The following is a 23,229-nucleotide window of genomic DNA, read 5'->3' as shown; positions in this document are numbered from 1 at the left end:
TGGTTAACAAAATTATAGAGATTTCAAGTGTATCATTCTATGACACATCATCTGTATATTGCATTGTGTGCCCACCACCCAAAGCCAAATCTTCCATCACTGTATATTTCACCCCTTTTACCCGCCCCCATCCTGTAGTCAGAATTCTGTAGAAGAGCCTTCAGAAGCAGGACCTGTTCACTCAAACGATTTCATAAGAAGCAAACTATGCCTATGCACAAAGAAATGAAATATCTTCCTGGATACCATATAGCTAGTTTGGTTCCAGGCCAGGATCCTTCCGGGAAGTCTGAGACATTTTGTTTTAAGGGGCACAGGCAGAAGGACCGTGGTGTATGAAAGAGCCCTGACTCCAGGGCTTGGAAGACGGATGCCAAACGATTCACTCTCGTGCTACTGTGGGTCTTCGTCTGTACAATGAGCCTGGACTTAGATCATTCTGAGTGGCTTTTCTGGTTCTAAATTCTTAAGATTCTAGGATTATCTTCATGTTTGAAACATCTTGTGTCCTGCGTTCTCCGGAGCTCAGTCTTGAGCGGACTGGGAGGCAGGTTCATTCCAGGTCTACTTCCCTGGGTGATACTCTGAGACAGACCAAAGAGCTGTGACTCAGTGGGGCTGACCGGAATCAACAGCTTCTTCATGAACAGAAATCATTAGAAAGGCAAAAAAAAATTTGGCTTTCTGAGAATGCTTATATTAAGCTTTCTTCACCCTACATTTCAATTACATTCTACATTTAACCGGGGCTTCCTTCCTTAGAAGCCTAATGATTGATTTGGATTTAAGGACGAAGAGGTTGCACATTTCCTGGAACTGAAAGGAGTCGGCGCATCATGCCATCCAAGCACTGCCAAGCACAGCGAGTCCTCAGGCTGATGTCTTCTCTGCACCCGCAGTGCCACTGCCTACCCAAGGCCCTTGCAACGCATGACAGCTCCTCAAGTGGCTTCCGTGACCACAGACAGTACCACCCACTCTAATTCACTATCTCTGTTGTTACATAATTGGGCTTTCTAAAGTACTCTACTCATGCTGTATCCCCAGACTTAAAAGCCTTTAATGTTTTCCCATGGCCTAATGCAGTGGTACCTGAGGCTTCTCCTACCTGAAGTGGGTGAGACAAGACAATCTGTGGAAAGAAACTATTTTAATTTTTCTTTATGCTTAGCATTGGTCTTATTTAAACATTTCAACTTTGATTTATGCATATAATATGTACCATATATGAAGTAATGCATACACACAATTTATAAATAATAAGTATACCTATACAAAGGCTATAGATTTAACTTTTTTGTAGGTAGAGATGAATGATTATAACAGTTTGGAGATCATTGGTTTAAAGGATAAAGTAAAACTTACTAGATTTGCTTGACATCTGAAGTGTTCTGGACCCATATTTCTTTTCTGCTGTCACCTCTAGCCACTAGGTGCACCCTTTTACCCCTTTATATCCCCACACTGACCATACCCATGTGCTTGCCCAGTCCCCTTGGGCCACTGCTCCTGCTCGTGCTGCTCAGAGCAACCTCCCCTACCTGTGTATTCAAGGTGAAGTGTAAATTGTTGCTTCTTCATCAAAGCCTTTCTTAACTGCCTCTTGTCCCACAACCTACCATCCCCGTAAAGTAGTGTCACCGCTTTGCTCTGTGATTCCAAGGCATTTTGTTAGTGTCTCTATGACAGCACTTTTCCTGTCCCCTGCTCTAATGATTGGTTGTGTCTGTGTCTCCCTGACGAGGCTGTGGGTGCCTTCCAGGCAGGAACTGCATCTAACTCATCTTTGTCCCCGGCACCGAGTGCATGCCAGAAGTCAATAAATGGTGTTTGAGTTATTTTAAATTTTTATGAGCATGTTATAGAGAAGAACCTGGGAGAGAGGGGGGCAAATGGTATGAGGAATAAAATTGGCTCAGTGTAAAGTCCCATCCTTATCAGCATTGCACATCCCAGCTCAATTTCCCTGCCCTGCTTCCCTCCTGCTCAGACTGCTTTAGTGATGCCAATCCTCTGAAAAAGCATGTCCGTCCTTTCCACTGAGCTTCGAGGCAGCATGAAGGTTAAGAATTGCCCTCCTCAAGGTCACTTGATTCCCGGTGAAGTGTGAGACAACTTGGGGCTTTGGAAACTGTGCAGTTTATGAAGGATGCCGCTGTGCTTGTCAGACTGTTCAGTGTGGAGCGGCAGAGACTGAGAAGGGAAGAAAATGCATTGAAGGCCAGAGGCATTACATTAAAAGGCTGTAACAGCTTCCTTACAAATGAGGAGCTCCTCTGAAAGTCACAGGTGACAGTGAAAAATACCACTTACCCACTTATAACTTACCCACTTTCTTTCATCATACGAGCACTCCTCACCTACCCTGCGCCTGGCACTGTGTTAGTGCCTGGAGGGAACTGATGAATAATTCAAGGTCCCTGCCCTTGAGGAGCTCAGAGTTCCCGGCAGAGACAGACGCATAAGCAAGCAGCTGTAACAGTGTGGGGAGTCCTCTCCAAACCTGTGCACAGGGAGCTCTGCAGAGGGAGTGATTAATTTTCCCTCGGGGTGTCCGGGAACGCCCTGTGGAAGAAAGCTGAGCTCAGAAGACTGAGGAGCTCTGGACAGAGGGGGGAAGGCAGCGGCTGTGAGTTTGAGGGGAAGGGAATGCATCAGCAAGGGTCTGGAGCAAGCATCACCAAGCTCTCTTTGTAGCTGGCCTTCAGTAAATATCTTGGGCTTTGCGGAGTGTAGGGCCTCTGTTGCAACTACTCATCTCTGCTGTTGTAGCATGGAAGTAGCCAGTGCATGAATGAATGGGCCTGGCTGTGCTCCAATAAAACTTTATTTACAAAATTGGCAGCGATAGGGCTGGAGTTTGCCAATTTCTGGTCAGGAGGAAGGTTCCTCAGAGAGCCTCTAATCCTATGGTTCCTGATCTTTTCAACTATTAGGATTACTTCGCACTTGCTGTTCCCTGCCCCTGGCCTGTGGTTCTTTTACATACCCCCTGTGGCTGGCTCCCTCTCTTCCTTCAGGTCTCTGTGATGTCATCTTCTAACTACTCTGTCCACAATAGCACATGCATCCCTCTGTGCTCTATCTTTTTTCATTGCCTTGGTTTTTATCAAAGCACTTATACTAAACCTGTATTATATATGAATTGTTATCTGTTTAATTTCTGTCTTTCCTAATAGAATGTAAGCCTACTTTCTTACATTCAGAGAATGTCTTGCTCTCTGTTTTCAGTGGTGTGCTCTGGCTCTCCTCTTCCCAGCTCCAACTCTGCCTTCAGTGATGCCAAGTAGTAGTTTTAAATCAGCCATGGTGGGTGTGTTTGCACCATGGGAATGAGTCCCATAGGAATCAGGTTGGAGGCATTCTTTTCCTCCCTCCCTCCCTCCCTCCCTCTCTCTCTTTCTTTTTCTTTTTTTTTCTTTTTCTTTCTTTGACACCTAGTTTAATAGCACACCACTGAGCCCCTGTGCTTGGAGGAATAATATCCACAAAGCCAGTGTTCAATAAATACTTATTTTTTGAATGAAATGTGCTATTAGTTTCTGTTGGTTGAAAAAATGCTCAGAGAGATAGATGCAATTATTAGTACTTTACCAAGATTTCTGTGGCTCCACGCAGGTAAGTAACTGCTGGTGGTATCTGTCACCTTTATTTGATGGATGCAGAGACTGAGGACTCAGACAGGATGTGACTCTCTTTACTCCACGTCGCAGATTCTGCTGGGCCAGGTGACCAGTCTCCTGCCTGTGTTCTGTTCCTCAAGGTGCTCCTTTCAAAGTATCCACTGCAGTCTACTGAATGAATGAAGAGCCTCAGGCCTACGTCTTTTTCTAAACAACATTCATTTTTAATGAATTCCTACAGCTCGATGTGGTGGTGATTTTTGTAGTGTATTCAAAAGCCCAGAAAAGTTCTGTCCTCTTTCAAATGTCTTACCGTACCCCATTTCTCCTGATTTGTCTGGGACTTTGATTTATGGGATGTAAATGTGCTATTGTTTATATCCTCTAGCCAGAAATGTATCTGTTTATGGACAGTTTCTAACCCTAACAGTCTAATTTTGAAATCTGCTACCGTTGAGGCCCCAGCAGCACTTGATAAGAATCCCTGGGACAGCCTCCGCCATCTCGGTCCCTTAAGTGGGCAACACGAAACCTTCATTCTGAGAGCCCTTGGTCAGCCCACGGAGGCCGGTCAAAACACCTCGTCCAGTTACTCCACCATTCATGGTCAGGAGTTGCAAAGAACTTTGTGTTTTCAGGATGCCTCATTCACATCTTTTCAGTTCTCTGTCCTAAACACAAACTGAAAACCAGAAAAGTGAACTTGTATTCAGTGGGTCATCTGGTTTATCCCAAAGCTTTCCAGAACCTCATTGTTGGAGAGGACCTTGTGTGGTCTTGCAGAATGCCTTGGCCTTTGGAGACACCCATGTTTTTCCCAGATGTTCTGACCTGTAGTTTTTCTGCTTTTCCCTGTTTGCTCCTGTCAAGTTGGAGAGAACCCACTCTTTCCTTAGACAGCCTGTTCTCGCTTTAAGTACAATTTACAGAAATTTCTGTTTTACCTGCCTTCCAGTAACTTTCACCTGTTGGCCCTGGTTCTGTCCCCATGGAGCCTCATGGGACAAATTGGCTGCTGCTTCTGTCTGCTCTCAAGAAAGTAGAGACAGCTCTCATGCACTCTGAGCCCTCCTTTCTCTGGGCTGCATACACGCTGTTCGTTCAGTCAGTCTTCACGTGAGAGTCCTTAGTAGCCTCTTCACTTGGCTCTCTTTCCTCTAGACAAGTTCTGGTTTTGCCAATGTCCTTCTTAAAGTGACCAAACAGTCCTGGAGAGTTGCTAGGACCATAGACTTTTAAGCTAGATCTTTCTCTTCATTTACTCGTTCTGTAACCTTGGGTAAGTGATGTAGCTTTTCTGAGCTCCAATAATCTCATATGAAGGATGAAAAAAACCTACCTTCCACATTCAGCTGTAAAACTGTGGTAAAATCATCAGGGGAGTGTACAAAGTAGGTATACAAAGTAGATGGGTTCTAAATATGGCCTTTGTTTTCATAATAAGTACTACTAGTTCTCTGGATATGGCTTCCATCACAGAGTCTGGATCACTGCTACGTTTTTGATTTTAGATTGGAGTTTACAAGGGGGCATTTTCTCTGAGTTTGGATGCAATGTCATTGCACAGGTTCCTAGAATCCTTTTTCTTTATCTCCCTCACACTCCAATAACTCATGCACGACTGGCTGCTCCTCCCCCCTCCTCTCTTCTCTGCCTGGTTTCCCCCTGACCTCCAGCTTGCACAGGATACCCATTATATCTTCACACGCACTTTGGGCCTCAGTTTTTCTGTTTTCTATGTGTTCGATGTTGATGCCGAAAGGTATTTTGATGAAGGAAGATATTGGTTTTCAAGGTACTTTCCAATTTTAAATTTTATTTTATTTTCTGCAATCTAGTATTCACCCTCAGATGTGATCAGGGCCTCATAGGTCTAACTCTGTTCTGGGTTTGCGCTGTGTAACCAGGTGACTGCCCCATAGCACTGCACTTTAAGCCAGCAGAAATGTCTGGAAAGCCACTTCTGGTCTCAGCTTTTTTTAAGTGGCTTTGAATTCACACATTTTGTTGAAATTGCTCTGTCGTCCTCAGGAGAAGCAGGGCTGAACATGAGTTCTTATCCTTTTTAAATTTTTTAATTACAGTTTACATTCAATGTTATTTTATATTAGTTTCAGATGTATAGAATAGTGATTAGTCAGTTACATAATTTATGAAGTGATCTCCTGATAATTGTAATTCCCAGCTGGCACCATACATATTGTAGTTTTTAAAATATTATTAACTATATTTCCTATGCTATACTTTACATCCTCATGACTATTTTGTAACTACCAATTTGTACTTCTCAATTTCTTTTCCTTTTTCATCCAGCTGCCTGACACCCCTCCCGTCCAAGAAACATCTGTTTTCTGTATTTATGAGTTTCTTTCTTTTTCGTTTGTTCATTTATTTTGTTCTTCAGATGCCATGCGTGAGTGAAATCATGGCATTTGTCTTTGTCTGTCTGATTTATTTCACTTAGCATAATACCCTTTAGGTCTATCTGTGCTGTCACAAGTGGTAAGATTTCATTCTTCTTTATGTCCAACTAATATTCCATTGTATATACGTACCACTTCTCTATCCACTCATCAGCTGATGGTCACTCGAGTTGCTTCCATATCGTGACTATTATAAACAATTCATCAGTGAACATAGGGGAGCATACATATTTTTGAATTAGTGTTTCAGATTTCTTCGAATATATACTGGAAGCAGGATTACTGAGTCCTAATATAATTCTATTTTTAATATTTTGAGGAGCCTCCATATTGCTTTCCATAGTGGTTGCACCAATTTCCAATTCTACCAATAGTGCATGAGGGCTCCTTTTCTCTACATCCTCACCAGCACTTGTTGTCTGGTGACTTATTACTAATAGCCACTCTAATAGGTATAAGGTAATATCTCATTGTGTACTTAATTTGCACTTTTCTGATGTTTAGTGCTGAACATTTTTATATATCTTTTCATAGGTCTTTCATATGGCCACATCTCTATGTCCTCTTTGAAGGAGTGTCTGTTCAGGTCCTTTGCCCAGTTTTTCATTGAGTTGTTAGATTTTTGATGTTGAGTTGTATGAGTTCTTTATACATTTTAGATATTAACCTCTTATCAGATGTATTGTTGGCGAATATCTTCTCTCTTTCAGTAGGTTGTCTTTTTGATTTGTTGATGGTTTGCTTTGCGATGCAAAGCTTTTTAGTTTGATCTAGTCCCATATGTTTGTTTATTTTTTGTTTCCCTTGCTCAAGAAGTTATATCAGGAAAAATATTGTTAGCGAAATGTCAGAGAGTTTACTGCCTATGTTTTCTTTTAGGAGTTTTTGATTTTGAATCTTACGTTTAAGTTTTTAATCCATCTTGCACTTGTTCTTCTATATGATAGAAAAAGGTGGTCTAGTATTATCTGTCTGGTTTTTCTAACACCACTTATTGAATAGACTGCCTTTACACCATTGCATGTTCTTGCCTCCTTTGTCATAGATTAATTGACCATATAAGAAAGGGTTTATTTCTGAGCTCCCTATTCTGTTCCATTGATCCTTATGTCTGTTTTTATGCTAGGACCATGCTGTTTTGATTATTATGGCCTTGTTGTATAATAATTTGTTGTATAGTGTGATACTTCCAACTCTGTTCTTCTTTCTCAAGATTGCTGTGGCTATCTGCGGTCTTTTGTGGTTCCATATAAATTTTGGATTATTTGTTTTAGTCTATGAAAAAAGTCATTGGTATTTTTATATGGATGACATTGAATCTATAGATTACTATGGATAGTATTAACATTTTAACAATGTTAATTCTTCTTAACTATGAACAAGATATGTGCTTCAATTAATTTTTATCTTCTTTAATTTCTTCCTTTCATGTCTTATACTCTTACAAGTATAGGTCTCTTACCTCCTTGGTCAAATTTATTCCTAGGGCTTTTCTTTTTGATATACTTTAAATAAGATTGTTTCCTTAATTTATCTTTCTGATAGTTCATTATTGGTATATAAAATTGCAATTGATTTATAAATATTAATTTTGCATTCTCCTACTTTACTGAAATCATTTATCAGTTCTAGTCATTATTTGTTAGCATCTTTAGGGTTCTCTGTGTACAGTGTCATGTCATCTGCAAATAGTGACAGTTTTACTTCTTCCTAGTTTGGATGCATTTTCATTCTTTTCCTTGTCTGATTGCTGTGGCTAGGACTTCCAATACTATGAGTTCTTACCCTTTTTTCTCACCTATTTTCTTTGAGGATAAAATATCTTACTAGCTTTTATGGCTCTTTAAAATTTTACATTGGTTTTATGTTTACAGGAAAGTTAAGATAGTATACAGAATCTCCCATATTCTACATCATTTTACTTTTTCATATTAGCATCTTACATTAGTTTGGAATATTTGTGAAAATTAATGAATATGTATCAATACATTATGATGAACTAGATCCTGGAATAAAAGTCCATACTTCATTCAGATTTCCTTAGTTTTTACCTAACTTTTTTCCAGTTCCGGGACCTCGCTGAGAATGCCACATTACCTTTGGTTGTTATGTCTCCTCAGTCTCCTCTTGGCTGTGACAGTTCCTCAGACTTCCCTTACTATTGTTGATCTTGACAGTTTTGAGGGGTACTGGTCAGCTAGTTTTTAGAAGGTCATTCAGTTGGAATTTGTTTGCTGTTAGACAAAAGTTATGAGTTTTGGGGAGGAAGATCACAGAGATAAAGTATTGTTCTCATCACATCCTATCAAGGGTACATACTATCAACATGATTTATGATTGTTGATGTTAACATTGATCACGTGGCTGAGGTAGTGTTTTACTTGTCAGATTTCTCCACTTTACTGGGAAGTAAAGTTACTCCCCTCCCTTCCACCCCCTTTTTATATTGTATTCTTAGGAAGGAAGTCACTATGTACACTGATCAAAGGTGATTGCTTAGTCACCTGATCATTTGAGGTAGATATTTCTGATGGCAGTCTTTTCTTCACCAGTTTGTCAGGGCCCAGTAGTCTTCTGTTTTGCTGACATCCCATAGAGCTTTCTCATCGAAATCCAGCCAGTGTTAAGGAAAAGAAAATTTGGAGGAGAATGTTTGCTTTTAAAAATCCATAGCCTGAAAATGGCACACATAATTTTCACTTAAATTCCATGTGACACTTATTCATCTGCCAAACCGAACTGCAAGGGAGGCTAGGACATATGGTCTAGCTGGGTGCCTAGAAATTAATGTGGGAGACAAACTAACAGTATTTGCTATACCACTTCAGAGTACAAAAGGTAACAAGTCACCTCCCACCCATCTAATAATACAGCTATCAATTAATTTAAAAAAATAATGGAAAAACATAATTTTAGAATCCAGGAGAATATTATAAATTTAAAAAATCTTAATAAAGCTTTTATTTCATTGACCCTATTTTTCTTATTCCACTGTAAACCTGTGAGCATTTGTTGAGAGCAGTCACTTACCTGCACGTCAGCACTGAGAACCTCTGCCATGGATTACACTTCCCCAGACTCTGCATCATTCCCAGAATCTACCATGCCGGTTTTGTGTGCCTCCCTCCATTGTTTTTATGTCTGGAATGTCCTTTCTCCCCCTCTCTGTTTATTCTCTGTTTACTTTTTGCCTGTGAAAATTCTACTCACTCTTTAGGTGATGGATGAGATAGATGCTCGAGACAGGATTATTCCCTTTCTCCTTGGTGCCATCCTGTCACATGGCTTCTATCTGTCATTTAACAGCACCCCCCCCGCACTAGTATTGTATATAAATATGTTTCATGCATCCCACTGGATCCTCCCTGAGGACAGCCATGTTTTATTAATCTACTAGATCCCTATACATTGTCTAACAAATAAAAAGCATGTTTGTTGAATGCACCCAGGATACTAGATGTGTCAAATTTGGTCTCATTTTGACTTCCCTCCTTTAATATACAACAAAACATGTCCCCCCAATTATAAAATTTGGTCTTCACATATGGTCACCAAGCCTTCATAGAAAAGGTGAGCTTGAGCTGAGTTTAGGAAGGTTGGTGTGGTTTGACAGAGGAGATAAGGCTACAGACCTGTCAGGCAGGCGATACTGTTTTCTATGACACATCCTAGGTTCAGGACATTTGTTCAGTGGGTGGTCAGGTCTCCTTTGAAACATCTGTAGTGCAAGACATTCACTTTCGTTGATCATCACATAATTAGAAGGCAAACTTGGAGCTTGTTCTGGCACTGCTCTTGGGCAGTGGGGGATGGTAGAAAAGCCTACTGCTCATTATCTTGAACAGGAGTAACCAACCTGAATTCCCAGGGCCCCAATGGTGGGGGTGGGGTGCAGAGAACTTCACCATAGCAAAAGAAGTGTTTAATTACAGCTACAGAAGAGAATCACGAAAAAACAAACAATCATTTGCAGGCATTAATGACTCATTACCAGCCAAAACTTAATTTCTTAAAGTGACCTTATCAAGCTGATTAGAAAGAGAATATGGATGATAAAACAGTTGGCCCTTTCATTCTATCCTTTTCTAGCCTTGACTCTTTACCTTCTGTTTGCTTCAGTGACTTTACAATCTCATTATTTTATTAAAACAGAAATCAGAAGACATAGAGTCTGCTCAAAGAATGCTCCTTTTATATCACGTTTCCTCAGTTTTCATGGTTGAAAAATTAGATCTTAATTAGGATTTATAATTGTATGGGGTTTGGCAGTTCATACTATCACACATATTTATTTATTTTAAATTCTCAATGATTAGAGTTAGCCCAGAAATTATTTTTTCCCTTATATAGATGTGGAAACTGAGGTTTAGACGTGGAACGACTTTCTCAGGACCACCCGGCAGTTGTGGTGCAAAGCTGGGTCTTCTGATTGCACGCTGAGAGCTGCGCATGCCATTGCGTGGCCTGCACGTCAGTCAGTCAGCCTCGTGGCAGAGGCACCTGTGTTCTTCTCACTTCCCCGGATTAGGAAAGTGATTCTCACTTATGATCTCCAAGTCTTTATGGAGGAAGTGCCCTTGAGCTGAGCCTGGAAAAGTTGGTAAGGTGTGATAGTTGGTAGCTGGGGTACAAGATATTTTTTTGGTGAGTTTCGCTAGCTCCATGCTCTTCCAACGTGTCCCTAGTATGTCAGATTGAATGGGGACCCTTGGAAGCAACATGTTGAAGATGCATCCACTCATCGCTTTCTGCCACCACTCAGGGCAGAGGATTCTAATGTACTCAAAGTCAATAGTGACTCATAGAAGGGACCTAAAGTTCATTTAGTTTAACTTCTAGATATTATTGATGAGGAAACTAAGGCACATAAATTAAATAAATTAAATTTAACTTACAAAGATAATTATCAATCAGAATACAAAATTCTCAGTTTAGTTTTTTTTTTTATAAGCCTCCTTCCTCACTCCCAATTTTATGGCATCTTTTCTGCTTCTTAGGATTGCTTTGAAAAAGACATGTTTATATAGATAGGCATTGCCTCCTATCCCCAAATATATGTGATCAAGTACAAAAGGCTAACTCTAGACAAATGTTATAAGGAACAGATTCATTCCAAGCAAGTTAAATTAATTGAATCCTCAATTAGAATTCTTATTTAGACCTAAACATGAGCAAATGCGCCCAGCCTAATACACAGTGCCTAGCATGTTGCTTGGCAGAAAAATAGATTGAGAGTGAAAATTGGTTGCAAAGATGGGTAAAGGAATGAAGTGGACTGTCAGTTGTAATTCAGTGATTTTCCTTTGGAGGGTAACATGTTGCTACTTCAGCAATCATATGATTTCTATCTTTGCCTCAGTTTTTATCATGAGAAGCATATTTTTTGTTCTCATTTTCATGAGATATTTAGGGCTATCAATGAACTAGAATAGTGTAAGTGATGCTCAACACTGAAGTAGAGACAAAGATGGTAGTGATGCTATAGAAAATAGCTGTTGCTGGAAGCCATCACCCCAATGAGAAAGCTTTAAATATTTATTTTAGCCAATGTGCAAAATTCCAAATGCAGTGTACAGAGTTCAGTTTGATGGTAGTAGTGAGTGGGAGTTTTTAAAAGCTGAGGACCACTTCTATTTTGAAACAGAGAAATATGCATGAATTGATTTATTTCAGGGCTGGGAAATTGACTGTGGTACTGGGGCTCCTCTGTGGGGAGGCATTTACTGAAGGTGAAATCTGTTTCCACAGTGCCAGTGACATCTCATGGCCGTCAGTTTTGCTCTTTCCTGTGGTTCTCATCCAAGTCCTCTTTTCTGGCTGAACTTGATCGGAATTTCAAAACCCAGAAGTTTCTGATGGGTAGTTGACATTCAGCAGAAATTGAAGTCTTCCCAGGGCTGATTATCACTGCTGGAAGCTTAAGAATTACAGTGGCAGTTTGGTCTAAACGGTGATTCTGGAATGGGATCATAAACTTTCAGTCAGACACTAGATACACGATAGAGAGAAATAATTCACTTTTTAATATGCCTCTGTATTCTGCTAACCATAATTAGCTTTTATTTATTTACATTTGGTTTATTGCTGCATAGTATTATGGCTCTGTCTCTTAAAGGAAAACAAAAGTGAAGATATGGTACTGAAAGACCCCCTTTCCAAATACTTATTTTAATCTTTAAGCCATTGGCATTTAGGCATTTACTTAGAGAATGTTTCTGACAATTGGCCTGTGTGCATTTTTATAAACAAAGTACAAATGTGAATAGTCATTTCTTTTTGTTTTTCAGAACCCCAGCTGAAAGGAATTGTGACAAGGTTATTCAGCCAGCAGGGATATTTCCTGCAGATGCACCCAGATGGTACCATTGATGGGACCAAGGACGAAAACAGCGACTACAGTAAGGAACATTAGAGTCTTGCAGTGCAATTACAGTGAAGTGTTTGCCCAGTGTATTGTGGACTTAACCATGGCCAGGCTGCCTCTTAAACTACGGAACTACAAGTAAACTGGTGTCCTTTCCTTTATTTTTGTTGCTGTGATTCCCAATAGCTCAGAGGCAATCAGGGAGCAATGTTATGTACTACATGAGAAGTTAGGAGGCTTGAAGGAGTTCCAGTTGGTTACAGGACAAGAATAGCCTTCCATCCCAGTGTTTGTGGTCAGGGTGGTGAGAAGTATTCGTAGGAACAAGGCACAGACTTTACATCACAAGATGGTGTTTTTAATTCTGGAACTAAATAGTAAAAAAATGTTAAGCTAATTCGTAGAGCACCATTTCTGGTAGACCAAAATTACTTCTTACGGTAAACATTGAATATGTACACATGTATATGACATGTTATTTTATTTGGATTTAGGAAAAAATTATTGGTTTTAAAAGAAAATATATATTAAAATAGTATGATGATGTTTTATAGTATATGTGATAATAACAGGATAATTAAGATTGGTAAACCTAAGATTTTGTTTACAGTTTTCACTATAAAATGCTAAATATTAAAACATTATCAATAATATCCTTGGAAACAGTTTTTGACTAATTTAACTAAGGAGTTGACAAGTTTAATAACTCAACAAAATCATCAAGGTATGATAGAGCATATTTGCATTTTGGAAAAATTTTGAATATGAACCTCAGCACCAAGAATGATCACTCTCATTGTACCTTTCATTTTCACACCTAGTGGTGTGAATATACTCAGGAAACTTTGTGTTGTTCCAAAATTATGTGGTGTGCCATACTGTGTTCTAAAGTTTGTATTTATTCCTAGATCTTTAGTGTTGAGTGCATAATAAATGCTCATTAAATGTATGTCCAGTTGAATTATCTTGTGATGGATATGATTTTGTGACCACACTGACAATCTACCAAAAGGTAGATTGCATAAGGTAATCTAAGAAACCTGATATTTTATGGGGAAATATCTTTTCAATTAAAAATAAAGATGCGTGGAAAGACACACAATTCCTAAAGTGTGAAAATGCTCTAGTCCACCCCTTCTAAATTATTCTTTGTTCACTTAATATTACACATTACAAAATATGAATTACAGTAAAGAAAAGATCTTATTATGAAGAATTTCATTCCAGTTTTCTGCAAAGTAGTTGATTAGCTTATTGTGGTTTGCATTGTTGGTTTGTGTTCGTGGGAATGTATTCTTTAAATGATTCACATTTTCAACGGAGTACAGAGAATGAGGATGGTTTTCTCTCCATGTAGGATTTCCATTTTTGCATCTGCACATGAATGTGGATTTAGTAAAGCAACAAGTACAGATGGAGAGAACCAGGGAAATTGCTAAGCTGTGTCACCCATGCTGTCTCTGAGGAATCTCTTTGTTTCAGTTTATTTTTCTATAAAATGAGGTTGCTGGAGATGATAACATTAATATCATGTAGCACCATCCACCCCACTTTAAAGAAAAAGATTGAAAAATTATAAATTGATGACGATAGATTCAATCCCCAAGTAAGCCAAGTAGCCATACTCAGTTCCATAGGATGTGACTGTAACTCAGACAGCCCTGCAAACACGTGGCATGTGTCGTGGGGCAGTGGGAGAAGGCTGGGCTGAAGGTGTGGGGTCATCTATGACAAATCCTTTCTTTACTGGTGTTAGAAATACAATTGCAGGTGCCTTCTCTGCTGACGCTGGGTCCATGGCCAGTGTAAATCCATGCTTACCTATATATACACACTATACACAAATTCTTACATACAAGGGGGGAAAACTAGGTTTACAGTTGTTCATATAGAAAATAATACAATATTAATAAACAAGTACAAGAATAAACTCTGAGTTTCATGTACTCCCAGCCATAAAGCTACTTTTGTTCCACCCTGTATGTATAATAAAATATATTTTTATGCATAACCATGTTGTCATAACACACATATATCCATTGAAGGTGATATATTTTGTCAAATATGTTTCAAAAATGTCTAAATTTATGAGTGTAAAATATCTTATTTTTATTAAGATGAACTGCTACACACACATTTTGACATTTTGGTATTAAAAATAGTTCAGATGTACAAAAAAATAAGACTAGGATAAAATCATCTGGATACCTAACCTTTGGCTTAACATTTAGTCAAAACTGTGAGCACATTTGCGACCTCTGCGGGTCGTCTCAGACGGAGTCCTGCTTTCCTCCAGCAGCAGGCGTAAGAACTCTCCGGCATTAGGCATTTATGTCCATGCTCTTTTAAAAATACGTGTCTTCACATGTGTACACTTGAATCATGAATGCTACTTTTGCATGTTTTGAAATGTTTTATAAGTGAGGGCATTACTGTACATAAATTTGATGTACTTTTCTTCCCCAACATTAGGGTTATTAGATGAATTATGGTTATACATATGCTTTATATTAGTAGTTTTCATTTTTGTAGAGTAATCCAGTGCAAGAATATACCCAATGTACTTGTCCATTCTGTTGTGGGGGGATAATCATCATTTCTATTTTAGGGCAATTACCAACAGTACTGCCAAGACATTTCTCATAAAATTACACATTTCACCTTGGCTCTCTTTATTCTGATACCCTACTTTTTTTCTATTCATAGCTCTAATCACTTCCTGGCATATATATATTTTTGCTGTTTGTTTATTTCTGATCTTTCTCCCAGGAGAATGTATGTTCCGTGAATGAAAAGATTTTGTTCTGATCTTTGATATATCTTTAGAACCTAGAATGATCTCTGATATATAGTAAGTACTCAACAAAAATGGAACAAGTGAATGAATGTCTCATTGTGCAGCTGTGCAAAAGTTGATGTAGGTCATTGGCTAAATACTCTTTCTACCCACATATTTTTTCAACTTTTCTTTTCAAATAACTTTAGGCTTCAGAGAAATTACAAAGTAATACAGGGAGTTCCTGTGTACTCTTCACCAAGTCCCCCTAATTTATGTAACAATAGTATAATTGTCAAAAGCAAAGAATTAATATTGGTACAATACTGTTAACTGAGCTTAGACTCTGTTCAGATTTCACCAGTTTTTTGACTAATGTACTTTTTTTATGGTAGCCCCTTCTAATATTTTCATTAAAACTTTTCCAATGAAAACAAATATTTTTATTTATACATCATCTGAGTGGGGATTTAAAACATCAGAGAAGGATTTAAATTCTACTCAATTTTTTAATAGAAAATTATAAGCCTCTAAGATGTTAAAATGCCTTTTCTTTCTCCACTTGCTGTGGGTAGGCGTAAAAGCATATAATTGTTTGAAAAAAATCTTGTTACTATGAGCATCTGTCAGAATTGTGCAGTTTGGTTTACTAGACATTATTAGGTCCAACCAACCTTACAATGCTATCTCACATAGAATAGATAAAGACACCTGTTCTTTTGTTCCTCAAGAAAAAGCTAATTACATGTAATTGAGTACAAAAACAAGTGGGTTTGTCAGCAGCAACAGATAAGAATCTCTGCAAATGTAATGATAACAAAAGATGCAAAACTGTGTTGGAACTGGGGCAAAAAAAAAAAGACAATTGCAGTGTGGAGAGTATTAATAGGGATATTTTACATAAAATTAGAAAGGTAATTATTCTGCTCAGCTAGTTCAGAGGAAAAGATGCATTTGAAGAGGTCAACATGCTGGGGTGGGAACAATTAGGATATTATAACCAAATGTATTGTTCTCTTCCTCTGAGTAAAAAATAGGAAGAGTCATTCGATGTGGAATGAACTGCCTGATAAATTAGCACAAGAGTGACGCTGGAGATAGTCAAGCAGATGCTATACTGGCACATGGACTTGATATTTTAAAAATCAGCTCTATGTTATGTGAGTTGGAAATAGTTTAACTCTTGTTGTTGTTTATCTGTAATATTATTTTTGCCATGCTTTATTTATTTTATTTTGTTTTATTTTACTTAAAATATGCTTTTATGCCCTTGTTTTTTCCTATTTAGAAAGGCATTACTCATTCCTAGATTATTTAAAAATTTTTTCCATGTTTTGTCTTAGTAAAGTGGTTTTACAAGAGAAACCCTTTGGTGTGGGAGGAGGAAGGGGATGGTGGTGGTTGAGATAATCTCAGAGCTTCGTGACTTTTAAGGTCTCCTTCAGTGCTGAGATTCTTTTAAAAATTATTTTGAATAGGTAAGATAAGTACGTAGCATAAAGTTGTAAAGGCACAACAGGATATACAGTGATCAAGAGCAAAACCGTCCCTGAGAGCCAGAGCTGGCCTGGCGCCCTCTGAGATGGAGCTGTGGCTCTGCTGAGTAGAAACAGTTTCCCAGGACATGCAGATCAGACAAGGCCGCTGTGATGCTGATGGATCAGGAGGAAAACAAAACCCCTCCGTAATTATATCTGAATGCACACAACAGTAAGGACATTGTCCAAATTACGAAAGATTGCAGCATTTCTTTATCTGGCTAGTATGAGTGGCTGCTGCTTCTTCACCGACTACAGCTTTAACCTTGCTCTGTTCTTCTTGCCTTATAAAAATAAGAATTATCAAGACACCCAGTTATGAAGTTACACCCACTTCCTTAGGGCTTCCAATTAAAGTAAATCCATATTTCTTGAAACCTCCCTACAAATCACATAACACTGACCAAATCCTATAAGTCCTTTTTTGTAACTTCTTCTAAGGCATTCGAATTCTGCCGTGTTGTGTATTTTTCCTCTGTGCTTTGAGTTCATCCACCCTAACTTTGTTCAACTACACGAGTGTTTCTATGGCTGGAAAGCACTGACAGAGTCAGAAGCAATTTTCTGTCCCTCCCTTTTCTTCCACCTGGTCACATGTCTTTGTAGTCTTCCACATACAGTCTATGCAATTAGCAACATGTGACTACTATTTATCTATGTCTATATAGCATGTGCCATGTTCAACACCTCTTTAAACTTAAAATGTCGTATCTTTAAGATTTTTCCATACTAGTACATATTTCAATGGGACAATTTTAAAACCTAATTTCCTGTTGAAGAACATTTCCAGTCTTTCTAATGTTTTGCTAATGCATAAAGGATATCTTGTACATAAGTCATTTTGCATGCGTGCAAGTTTATTTATAGGATGAATTCTTAGAAGTGAGATTGCTGAGTCAAGTGTATGTGCTTTTGTAATTTGGAAACATGTTTGCTCTTCGTCATACAAATTCACATGGAGAGTATCCTCTTTCTTTACCCTCTATTCAACAAAATGTGTTATCAAACTTCTGGTTCTCTGTTGCCTAAAAACACTGATTTTTCTTATCATGAGTTAGGTTGAGCACTTGTACATCTATTTTAAGAGCCATCTATACTTTGAAAAAATGTCTGTGTATATCTGTTTCTATAAAATGTCTGTTTTTTTTTTTCATTTGTAGGACATCTCTTTGTATTTTAAGAATCAGTTCTGCCCCCATCTGGTGTGGCTCAGTTTGTTGGGCGTCACACCCCAAAGCCAAGGGTCACCAATTTGATTCCAGTCAGGCCACGTGCCTGGTTTATGGGCCTGGTCCCCATTTGGGGTGCATGCGAGAGGCAACTGATTGATGTTTCTCTCCCTCTCTTTCTCCTTCCCTTCTCCAATCTCTAAAAATAAATAAAATTAAAAAAAATCAATTCTGTTATGTGGGTTGCAAATATTTTCACTCTTTTTATTGCTGGTCTCTAATTTTTTGCCATGCTTCATTTATTTTATTTTTTTTATTAAAAACATGCTTGTATGCCCTCAGATTTTTATTCCTCTTTAAAAAGGCTTTACTTATTTCCAAGGTTATTTTAAAACTTTTCCCATGTTTTGTTTTAGTATTGTTTCATCTTTATACTTAATATTTCACTAATCTGGAATTTATTTCTTGAGATTTTTAAATTTTAGACCTCTAATATTTTGAGTTCCTAACTACTGATTACAAATACAAATGCATTTTTTTTTTTAGATTTTATGAATATATTGAATTCTCCATGACTTTAGCGTAAAGAAAATCTTTTCAAAATGGTCTGCATCTGAGTTGCAAAAATCCAACTGGAAATTTAAAAATGTAGTCATCCAGTTACATTTTCTACACAACACCAAACGTGTGATATTTTGACACCACTCACCACAAGTATCCAGATACAGCTAGAGGCCACAGGAGCTCTGCATTGCTGAACTATGAAAAGAAACATGATCTAAATGGTTAGTTGGGAAAAATTACCAAGGACATAAGGAACGCTGCAAATAATTATACAGATGTTTTCTCCCTCTAATGAGGGGCCTTTCTGGACATGGGATTCATCTCTTTCACCTAATTAAGTGTACACATTATAGTACTAATGGGAGAGAAAGGGCTATGCCATATCCGATTACAATTATAGGGACATTATTTTCTTCTAGTGTCATCTGTACTTTAAGAATATGTCCTCAGCTGGTAGGTGTGAAATCACATCTACAACTTGGATGAAAAAAAAAAGACATGCACGTGTTATCCTGCTGATTTTCTTTTCTAAAAATTGAATTGATTGGGATGACACTGGTTAATAAAACCATGCAGGTTTCAAGTATACAACTCAAGAGAACATCATCTGCACACCGCATTGTGCGCTTACCACCCAAAGTCAAGTCTCTTTTCTCCCTTGTTTGTCCCCTCTTTGCCCACTTATACCTCCCCCCACCCTCCCTTCCCTCTGGCTATCACCACACTGTTGTTCAAGTTTATGTGTCCTATGAGTGTGTGTGTGTGTGTGTAATTTGTTTAATTCCCTCACCTTTTTTACCAGCCCCTTCCCTTCTGACAGCTGTCAATCTATTCTATATTTATACTTCTGTTTTTATTCTGTATCTTAAGTTATTTTGTTCATTAGAGTATGCATATAAGTGAGATTATATAGTATTTTGCTTTCACTGACTGGCTTATTTCACTGAGCATAATTTCTGGGTCTACCCATGCTGTTGCAAAGGGTAGTATTTCCTTCTTTTTTACAGCCAAGTAGTACTCCACTGTGTAAATGTACCACAGCTTTTTTATCCACTCATCTACTGATGGGCACTTGGGCTGTTTCCAGATTGTGGTTATAGTAAATCATGCTGTAGTGAACATAGGGGTGCATATATTTTTTCAAATTAGTGTTTTGGATTTTTTTGGATATATTCCCAGAAGTGGGATCACTGGGTCAAAAGGCAGTTCATTTTTAATTTTTTGAGGAAATTCCATACTGTTTCCCACAGAGGCTGCACCAGTCTGCTTTCCCACCAACAGGGCACGAGGCTTCCCTTTTTCCATCTCCTCACCAGCACTTTTTTGTTGATTTATTCATGATGGCCATTCTGGCAGTTATGAGGTGATATCTCATTGTGGTTTTAATTTGCATTTCTCTGATGATTAGTGATGTTGAGCATTTCTTATATGTCTGTTGGTCATCTGCATGTCCTCTTTGGAGAAATGTCAGTTCAGATCCTTTGCCCATTTTTTAATTGGGTTGTTTGTCTTCTTGGTGTTGAGTTGTATATATGTGCAAAAAAATGAAACTAGACCACTCGCTTACACCATATACACAAGAATAAACTCAAATGAATAAAATACTTAAATATAAGTTGCAAAGCCACAAAAATGCTAAAAATAAAACATAGGCAGTAAAATCTCAAACCTTTCTCATAGCAATATATATATTTTTTGATATATCTCCTTGGGCAAGGGAAACAAGGGAAACAGTAAACAAATAGGACTCCATAAACTAAAAAGCTTTTGCACAGCCAAAAAAAAAAAAATCAACAAAATGAATAGGCAACCCACTGCACGGAGAACCTGCTGATTTTCTTTAGGCAAGATTATTTATATAATCTTCAACATTCTGGTAGATGAAATAGTGTTACTCTTTTAGTGGCATATCTTTTCAAGAGCAAAATTAATATTCAGCCTTAGCTTATGAATGCAGTTATTTCCTTCTTTTAATAAAGTATTGCCTTTTGATTTTGATAGCTAGAAGTAAAGTACATTTCTTAGAAATGTGTTTTTGTTCATTATATTTTAAGTTTAGACTGTTCCTTCAAATAATATTTGTGGAACGCTTGAACAAGAACCAATTATTTCCTTGAATAGTTTACTCATTCATGTAAAATCAAAAGGGAATTACTCCTCATACTTATTTTTTACCTTGGCCTCTTAACTTCTCATTGGTCTTATTTGTCTTTTTGATCCTAAGACTTTTGCCCTCATGTGTCCTTCTGGTCAGTAAAGCAAAACATTAGCAATTTGAAATTATCCTCCTTCCCAGTTTCTCTATGACTATTTACAAGCATATTAATAGGCAGTATACATACATAGTGGTTAAGAATCTTATGGGAGTCACTTAACCAAGTTTATTCCTAGAAAGAGCTGAGGACTGAGATTTTCTTTAGTCCATCCTTCGCTCTGTGAGGTTACCAGCACTTGGTCTTGGGTAAATCACATGAATTATTTCAGATTTATACAATCTCTGACTTTATAAAATGAGAAGAACAGGGAATCTCTAAGGTTTTGATAGCCTTTCCTTTATTTATATATATAAGTGAATATATGCTCAGAAAAACTGATTGACAGATTCCATTTCCATAAATACCATTTGTTCTGCAAAGTATGTTACTGGTAGGAAATTTTTGTTTACAAATCCTTTGTGATGTTTCCAAGGAGTGTATAAAGATCCGGAGAGACACATACAGATGATAGAGCCAGAATTTGAATCCAGCCGATCTCATTTGAGATTATGCGTCTTTGAGTTAGTTATTTAATCTCTTCACATCTTAGTTCCCTTATTTGTTAAGTGAGAATAATCACAGTCCTTTGATCGTGGGGTTGTTCAGTAGAACACATGGGTTGATTCATGAAAAATGCTTAAAATAATGCCTAAAACACAGTTCAATGTTGTTGGTTGCTGTTTTTGGTTGCTGTTGTTAGTCTATCAGTAGGGCTGAGAGTCCTTTTTTGCAAGGAGCTCATATACCGTGGCCATTTTAGCAGAAGTAAAATTCTTAGTGGTGGCAGCTATCTTAACATGAAAGACTTGAAAGGTCCTTAAGCTGGGGTGGGGGATGGTAGTGAAGAGTACTCTAAATTAGTGTTTCATAAAGTATGTAGTCTTCGGACCACTAGAGGTCCTGAATCAGAATCTCTGGGCTGGAGCTCCGCGTGCTGTGTTTGGACAGGCCCTGCAGGTGTTCCAGATGCACTGCGGGAGGGGTAACTGGTAACCCCTCTGCACCCAGGATTCAGGAGTGTTCACGTATGCTGGGTGAAGGTGATCTCTGTCTTGGGACTGTCATAGTTAGTTCTCTGGGTACCTAATTCCTAACAGACTAGGGAAAGCAGGCATATGGAAAAGCATACTGAAACTGAGACTTTCTGGCATCTCAAGCATGGGTGGAATTGGTTCTATTTCAACTCATTTTCTGGAGAGATTCAGAGCTCAATTCTAGACAGGTGTGTGATCAAGGTTTGGTGAATTACAAAAAACATGTATAATGATATGTCAGCCTATACCACATCATTTTATGTCTTGGAGCTTTGACACTTGCTAATCCCTTTTGCTTGGAAAGGCTTCACCGATCTCATCTGCAAGGTAAACCACACTCACCCTTCAGAACCCTTCTCAACCCTTATCTCCTTTGTCTGAGGCCTTCTCCAGCCATCCCCCTCAACGACCATGCCCACACAAACTCCACAGTAATCACTCATTGTACGCTACTTCAATTCCTTACCTGCATTTACATTTACCCTATCGGAGTATGACATCCTTATTTGCCCTTCTGGCTAGCACACGGATGGACATTTTCCCAGATCTCGAATTGAAGACCTACACAGATTGCATTTCAGGGGGAAAATTAGGTATTCAAGCAGCGGATACGCCTATTTCCTGTGCGCCCCCCCCCCATTTTCCTCTTATCTGCATAGGCCCTGAAGACTTTTGAGTTTGGGATGTTTGTAGGTCTCGTCCAGTGTTTGTGAAATCAAAATAATTGAATAAAACTCCAAAGGAGAAGTACAAGCAACTTAAATATCATCAAATATAAGGTAAAGTAGCTTGGACTATGAGTCAGAAGCCTGATTTTTAGTCCTGGTCCTATCCTTAATTAGCTGTGTAATCTTGTTTAAGTCACGTATGCTTTCTGTTCCTTGGTTTCCTACTTTATAAATGAGGTGTTTGGAAAAGATTATCTCCAATATTCCAGAGAGATCTGAAACTTTGACAGCTGGAAAAAACTCGAAACTTTCCTTTTTCAACATATTACACACACAAAAAAGGGCGAAATTGTGAGAGCAGATGGCATAATTTTTGCATTGAATTTGAAAACAGTAGTAAATTCACTCTACATTGAAAATGTATGTAAAATTTGACCACTTTTCAATACCCCTGTTACCACCACCCAGTCCCAGCTACTTTCATCTTTGGGCTTCTGCAGCAGCTTCCTAACTGTCTCGTTACTACAGCTTTCCCCTCAGTCTGTTATTCTCACAGCAGCCAGAGTGACCTAGATGAAACACAGGTCGGATAAACTCACTTCTCTGCTCATTCTCTTTTATCACACATTATTAAGGATAAAAGCCAAAGTTCATCCTTTGACCAATAAGCTTTTATACAATCCCACCCATTCCAGCGAGTTCTCTCTCCTCTTTTGACTAGTCTTCTTATTGTTCCTCTAACACACCATTCTCCTTCTGCAAAATGTTGGTACTAGCTACCCTGTATTCCTGGAATGTTCTTCCTCCAAATACTG

The 23,229-nt window shown here is 38.3% G+C and overlaps 1 protein-coding gene across 5 annotated transcripts in view; it reads left to right on the top strand.

Moving 5' to 3' along the window:
* Positions 1–23,229, top strand: part of FGF12 (fibroblast growth factor 12) — a 492,036-nt gene that overhangs the window by 278,595 nt on the left and 190,212 nt on the right. For all 5 annotated transcript variants that reach the window (XM_024556270.4, XM_024556271.4, XM_045192061.3 and 2 more), the window contains one exon: positions 12,334–12,444. In XM_024556270.4, the coding sequence (XP_024412038.1) occupies positions 12,334–12,444 (111 nt within the window). The remainder of the gene's footprint in view (positions 1–12,333; positions 12,445–23,229) is intronic.

Source organism: Desmodus rotundus, chromosome 2 (assembly GCF_022682495.2).
Source record: "Desmodus rotundus isolate HL8 chromosome 2, HLdesRot8A.1, whole genome shotgun sequence".
Taxonomy (NCBI): Eukaryota; Metazoa; Chordata; class Mammalia; order Chiroptera; family Phyllostomidae; genus Desmodus; species Desmodus rotundus.
Note: the sequence above shows the minus strand (reverse complement) of the source record. Positions and strands in the feature narration are given on the sequence as shown.